Genomic DNA, 6,157 nt, shown 5'->3' on the forward strand with positions numbered 1-6,157 from the left:
AGAAGGATACAAACATACTACCCTTCAATATAAAAAAACACGGAACTGCATAAAATAGTAACAGCAGCAACAAAAACCCAGTACCACAAAATTTAAAAGGTCATAGAATGATTACTTAGGCAAAGGCCTGCAAGAAGAGGAATGTTTTTGCCAGGCGTCTAAAGATATGCAACAGCCACCATTTGAGCATTTCTGGGGGAAGCATTCTACAAGCAGGGAATCACAGCTGAAAAGGCCCATTTCCTGTGTCGCCACCTTCCTGACCTATTGTGGATGAGGCACACAAAGAATGGTCTGATGGCAGGGTCTGGGTAGGTTCACATGGGGAGAGGCAGTAGTTGAAGTATAGTGGTCCTGAGTTGTTTAAGGCAGCCTTTCTCAACCTTGGGTCCCCAGATGTTTTTGGCCTACAACTCCCATCATCCCTGACCACTGGTCCTGTGAGCTAGGGATCATGGGAGTTGTAGGCCTAAAACATCTGGGGACCCAAGGTTGAGAACCACTGGTTTAAGGGTTTATAGGTCCAATCCAGCACTTTGCATGGGGCTCAGATACTACCGGTAATTGGCAACCAGTACAGTTGGGCCAGGATTAGTGTAATTTGCTGCTCAAAACAGTCTTGTTCCAGTGATCAACCTGACCACTGAATTCTGCACCAGGTGTTTGGAAATGTGCTAGCAGTTTTATTGCTGCACCATTAGGTGGAACTTATGTCATAGAAGGAAACCAGAAAAAAAGAAGAATCAGTGCGGAACAAAAAATTTAAGTAAACAAGAACGATGGCCCGTACGGGGATCGAACCCGCGACCTTGGCGTTATTAGCACCACGCTCTAACCAACTGAGCTAACCGGCCCTCTTGGCAAACATATGACATAATGCCAAATATATGACATCAGAAAGAAAAATGATTAAGTTCGCATCTATCTTAGAAAAATCCGCAAGATGGCACTAGAGTCAGGTATCGCAAAGGCGGAAGATTAAATTGTGGTGGGGGGGAATCTTCCAGCGGACTCATTACAGGATATCCCATCAACTTTAAGCCTTGGTATTTTAGAGTGCAAGGTGGCGTTAAAAGCATTGCGTAAATTATACTTCTACATTCTAGGACTTTCCAAGTGTATAGGACTTATTAGAGGTGGCTGCATTGCTTCTGGGCTAAGGCAAACTAAGCATAATGTTTCCAGTTACAGATAGGTAGCCGTGTTGGTCTGCCATAGTCAAAATAAAAAAAATCCTTCCAGTAGCACCTTTAAGACCAACTAAGTTAGTTCTTGGTATGAGCTTTCGTGTGCAAGCACACTTCTTCAGTGTATCTGAAGTGTGCTTGCACACGAAAGCTCATACCAAGAACTAACTTAGTTGGTCTTAAAGGTGCTACTGGAAGGATTTTTTTTATTTTAAGCATAATGTTGTAATAGAAAACCCGCGGAATTTGGGGGGGGATAAATGAACGCAATGATCCAAGCCCTCTTTTTGACAAGTTAAGCGGCTCTTAAAAGAGCCTTTGGGTTCAGTATGTATTTGGGAACGAGTCAAAATTACTTGGAGCTGGTGTACTTGGTGACGGCCTTGGTGCCCTCGGAGACGGCGTGCTTGGCCAGCTCTCCGGGCAGCAGGAGTCGCACGGCGGTCTGGATCTCCCGGGAGGTGATGGTGGAGCGCTTGTTGTAGTGCGCCAGGCGGGAAGCCTCGGCCGCGATGCGCTCGAAGATGTCGTTGACGAAGGAGTTCATGATGCTCATGGCCTTGGACGAGATGCCCGTGTCCGGGTGGACCTGCTTGAGCACCTTGTAGACGTAGATGGAGTAGCTCTCTTTGCGGCTCTTCTTGCGCTTCTTGTCGCCCTTCTTCTGCGTCTTGGTGACGGCCTTTTTGGAGCCCTTCTTGGCCGCAGGAGCAGACTTTGCTGGTTCCGGCATTGTAAAAACACTTACTTCCCTTTCAGCTGCAAAGAAATGGTACGCGGCATGTGTTCAGACCATTCAATTTATAGCAGCAGGATGCAATTAGCATATTCAGCTTCAATGATTCTTATTGGTTAACAACTAGAAGCTACCCAATCGCATATTCTCATTTTAAGGCGCCCACTTCAAATTTCAAGCTGCTACTTCCTTTGATCCTATTGGACAGGCTTAGACCTGTCCAACCAATGGACTAAAGGAAAAGACTCGAGATTCCCATTCGCTAGTTAAGTCACATGGTTTTAAAGCACTACCCAATAGGAATTCACAATTACAAGCCGGCGGCACGGATAAATATCGAGGAAGAAGCTGCTTCAGAGCTATTCTTGCTCGAACTTTGGCAGTGAAACAGCGACTGAACATAAGGGAAAAAAAATGTCTGGTCGTGGCAAGCAAGGTGGAAAAGTCAGGGCTAAGGCCAAGACTCGCTCTTCTCGTGCTGGGCTCCAGTTCCCCGTGGGTCGTGTGCACCGTCTTCTGCGCAAAGGGAACTACGCAGAGCGCGTCGGAGCCGGAGCGCCCGTCTACTTGGCTGCTGTCCTGGAGTACCTGACTGCTGAGATCCTGGAGTTGGCCGGCAACGCTGCCCGGGACAACAAGAAGACCAGGATCATCCCTCGCCACTTGCAGCTCGCTATCCGCAACGACGAGGAGCTGAACAAGCTCCTGGGCAAAGTCACCATTGCTCAAGGAGGCGTTCTCCCCAACATCCAGGCTGTGCTGTTGCCCAAGAAGACCGAGAGCCACAAAGCTAAGAGCAAGTGAAGCTCTTCTCAAGGAATCCCAAAATCCAAAGGCTCTTTTAAGAGCCACCCACCACTTCAGCGAAAGAGCTAGTTATCTCTAGTATAAGCTACCGATTCTAATTTCTTCGTTAGTTCTCAAGCACATTTCAAGAATATGCACATCACAGCCGGAAAGCCTATCAAAAGTCACATATTTGCTAAGTTCACACTTATCTTGCAATTCTGAATAAGGCATGCTGTACTTTAATGACATGCTAACCCTATTTGTGTAACCCCAAACGTGTTTACTCAAGTAAACAAAGCTAAATGGGAAAGAACGGGTTAAAATATCTCCATACAAGTGTGGGTGGGGAGTGGCTACCGAAAACTGCAGTGATAGAAAGTTAAAGGTATGCAGTACATAAGGATAGGGCACCTGGAGCCTTGTGACCAAAAGCAGTCCTCTAGGCATCTCTTTCTGGCCCTGGAGACTTTACCCCAGTAAATACCCTTTATGAGACCTGTTTTGCACCCTCCGTGAGTGTTTTGGCCTTGCTGGAATGAGTCTTGCGCTTCCTGCTTGACTGGATGTAGGCCATAGTGTTGTGCAAGTGGGTGTGGAATTTAATGCTCTGTTTAAAGGTAACATTCACATTTGTTCCTCTGTCTACTTTTGCCTCTGGTGCTCTACATCCATGGCATGTGGCCACCCAGAAGTTGTCCACAAGGAAATGAAGAAGCCCTCAGGCTGAAAAAGGTTCCCCACACCTGTTGCTCATCAAGAAATTATTGTAGCGGTAGGAAGGTTTCCTTCAGAGTTTAATTTAGTTATTTTGCCAAAAGGACAAGAACAAGATCTGCCCAAACAAATGCAAGAACACAATAAAGTCTGGCATCACTTTTTGGAGAAGTGTGTGTGTGTGTGTGTGTGTGTGTGTGTGTGTAAAATCAGGAAACTACCTATAGAGAACTGCAGCTTGAGAAGGAAATTTCAGACAAGCTGAATGAATTTCTGTGTTCCAGCCTTCACTGAGAGAGGCACAGGTCAGATACCTCTGCCTTTACCAACTTTTGCAGGAAGAGGTATCTGAAGTACTGAGGCAAATAGTGGTGACAAGAGCATTTACTTTACTGGTAAATTTAGAGGGGCACACCAAGAAATGACCATCCAGCCAAAAGTTCTCAAAGAACTCAAATATGAAATTGCTCATCTTCTAACAAAGATACATTTGTTTTCCCCTAAGATGAGCCTCCATACCAGAGGACTGAAAATGGGCCAGTATAATGACACTTTAAACCAAGAAAACAAGGAATCCAGGCAAGATCCTAAACCAGCTCATCTCAGTCTCACATGACCTGGCAACACCATGTAAATTAAGGCATCAAAAATAGTGGTGTGACTCAAGCACTATTTTAAAGGCTTGTTTTCCTTCTGGCAGGCTTAGGCCAGCTCAGCAAGCAGTATCCTTGCTCCAGAATGGAGTCTGGTTGGGGTGTACTTTACCGTTGCTTCACTTAACTTTACACCAGATTCTTGTGAATAGGATTACAGCATAGGTCAAAGGTAGATGGAAGTTCAGTTTGCTCTAGCAGGGTTTTTCTTAAGTTCAAGACTCATGGATAGCCATCTGCCAGGGATTCTTCACCTGCATTTTAGGGGGTTGGACTGGATGACCCTTTGGGTCCCTTCAAACTCTACAATTCTATGAATCATCAGTATTGTGAAAGATAAGAGGTATGCTATCCAAGAGGGTCAGTTGTTTGTTTCGCTTACTGCTGAATGGAAAGAAGCCACAGCTTTTGAACAATGATTACTCTTTCACAGTACAAAGTGGAAAGAAATGGTGCTGGTATTAGGCTAGGGACCTACTGGTTTCTGATATTTGGCACGAACTACAGAGACATGACATTCCTGATTGCTGACCTTGCTTCTTCTATTGCTTCTCTCTCTGCACTGATTGGCCACTCTGGTTTCCTTCCCGCCCCTTCTAAATTTAGGACCGTAATCAACTTGGGTGGTGGGGGTGAGGCAAAGATTTGTCTGTGTCTGTAAACTGTAACCATATACCAGAATGGTTCTATGTGCAGAAATAGATTTGCCATCTGCCTTATGGAGGGCTTCCTTGTAAAGCAAAGACTGGTTTTTGTTTAAAGTAGGGGCGGAGACCCATTTCACAAAATAGCAAGGCTGAATGGATAGGAGCCAAAATGTAGTCATTAGAAGGGGCGGGGTGGTTTTGAAATCCTGCCCAATCCCTGCATAGTTTGGGAAATTCGAACTCTGCAACGGTTCCATTCATCTCTTCCAGCCAATCAGCGGGCAGCCAGCTGCCTATAAATATCCGGCCATGGAACTTTCGCTTTACTTTATCTGTTGTTTCGTTTGTGGGGGAACTTGCGGCGTTTTGGGTTGTTTTTTGTTCTTCTTTTGGGAGCAATGGCCCGTACAAAGCAGACGGCTCGCAAGTCGACTGGCGGGAAGGCGCCTCGCAAGCAGCTGGCGACCAAAGCCGCCCGGAAGAGCGCGCCGGCCACGGGCGGAGTGAAGAAGCCCCACCGCTACCGGCCGGGCACCGTGGCGCTGCGCGAGATCCGCCGCTACCAGAAGTCGACGGAGCTGCTGATCCGCAAGCTGCCTTTCCAGCGCCTGGTGCGCGAGATCGCGCAGGACTTCAAGACGGACCTGCGCTTCCAGAGCTCGGCCGTGATGGCTCTGCAGGAGGCGAGCGAGGCTTACCTGGTGGGCCTGTTCGAGGACACCAACCTGTGCGCCATCCACGCCAAGCGCGTCACCATCATGCCCAAGGACATCCAGCTCGCCAGGCGCATCCGCGGAGAGAGGGCCTGAGAAGCGCCCGCCTGCGTCCCCAGAACACGAATCCTGTTTCACCACAAAGGCTCTTTTAAGAGCCACCACATGGTCTTTGGAAAAGATGCTAAATTACCTCTTGCAGCTTTCCGGCACGTCGTCGGTTAGTAAGGGCAACTAACTAGGAAGGTAACAAAAAGATAGGCTATAAAAATGACCATGATAATGGGAAATTTGATACTTAAAGGCTCTTTTAAGAACTTTCTAAAAGGAACCTGGGAAGCCCCCAAAAGGGAATGCGTACTGTTTAGCTGGCGATGGCTTTATCCTTTTACTTGTTAAGGAAAATGCTAATCCCACCCCCCTGGAATTAAATGGGATTGAAATATGCTTCGCTATTCATTGTTTCTTTGTATAAATAGTCTTTTTTATTTCGCTTAGCCTAACCGAATAATACACACCCCCTTTCCCAAATAATTTAAGTAAGATTGAAAAAGTTTAGAGGTGCCGTTTACAGTAGTACTGCATTCACAAAGTCATAAATTACTCGGATTAATCGTGCTGATTTGAAGTCGACTGCTTAACGGAGGCCCCAAGGGGAGAAGGCATTTGCTAGATTTGGGCACCATCAGAGCAGGGCCATTCCTCGTCCACCTACAGA

At 46.7% G+C, this 6,157-nt stretch overlaps 3 protein-coding genes across 3 annotated transcripts; 2 read left to right on the plus strand and 1 right to left on the minus strand.

Annotated features, from left to right (window-relative positions):
* Positions 1-1,520: 1,520 nt before the first annotated feature.
* LOC308460707 (histone H2B 1/2/3/4/6) lies at positions 1,521-1,924 on the minus strand. The gene has a single exon (XM_080977206.1). It carries the CDS (start codon positions 1,918-1,920, stop codon positions 1,540-1,542), a length of 381 nt encoding a protein of 126 aa, XP_080833332.1. The 5' UTR covers positions 1,921-1,924; the 3' UTR covers positions 1,521-1,539.
* Positions 1,925-2,337: 413 nt separating this feature from the next.
* On the plus strand, positions 2,338-2,806 carry LOC308460710 (histone H2A.J; the record flags this gene model as incomplete). Its single annotated transcript, XM_080977211.1, has 1 exon — positions 2,338-2,806. The coding sequence occupies one exon, from the start codon at positions 2,338-2,340 to the stop codon at positions 2,725-2,727; it is 390 nt and encodes a 129-aa protein (XP_080833337.1). The 3' UTR covers positions 2,728-2,806.
* Positions 2,807-5,081: 2,275 nt separating this feature from the next.
* On the plus strand, positions 5,082-5,886 carry LOC308460731 (histone H3.2). The gene has a single exon (XM_080977246.1). It carries the CDS (start codon positions 5,125-5,127, stop codon positions 5,533-5,535), a length of 411 nt encoding a protein of 136 aa, XP_080833372.1. The 5' UTR covers positions 5,082-5,124; the 3' UTR covers positions 5,536-5,886.
* The last annotated feature ends 271 nt before the right edge of the window (positions 5,887-6,157 follow it).

The sequence above is a fragment of the Podarcis pityusensis genome (assembly GCF_964106645.2).
Source record: "Podarcis pityusensis genome assembly, chromosome: 13".
NCBI lineage: Eukaryota > Metazoa > Chordata > Lepidosauria > Squamata > Lacertidae > Podarcis > Podarcis pityusensis.

Coding starts and splice junctions, on each gene's coding strand:
- LOC308460707 (XM_080977206.1), bottom strand. CDS start 1,920: ATGCCGGAACCAGCAAAGTCTGCTCCTGCGGCCAAGAAGGGCTCCAAA.
- LOC308460731 (XM_080977246.1), top strand. CDS start 5,125: ATGGCCCGTACAAAGCAGACGGCTCGCAAGTCGACTGGCGGGAAGGCG.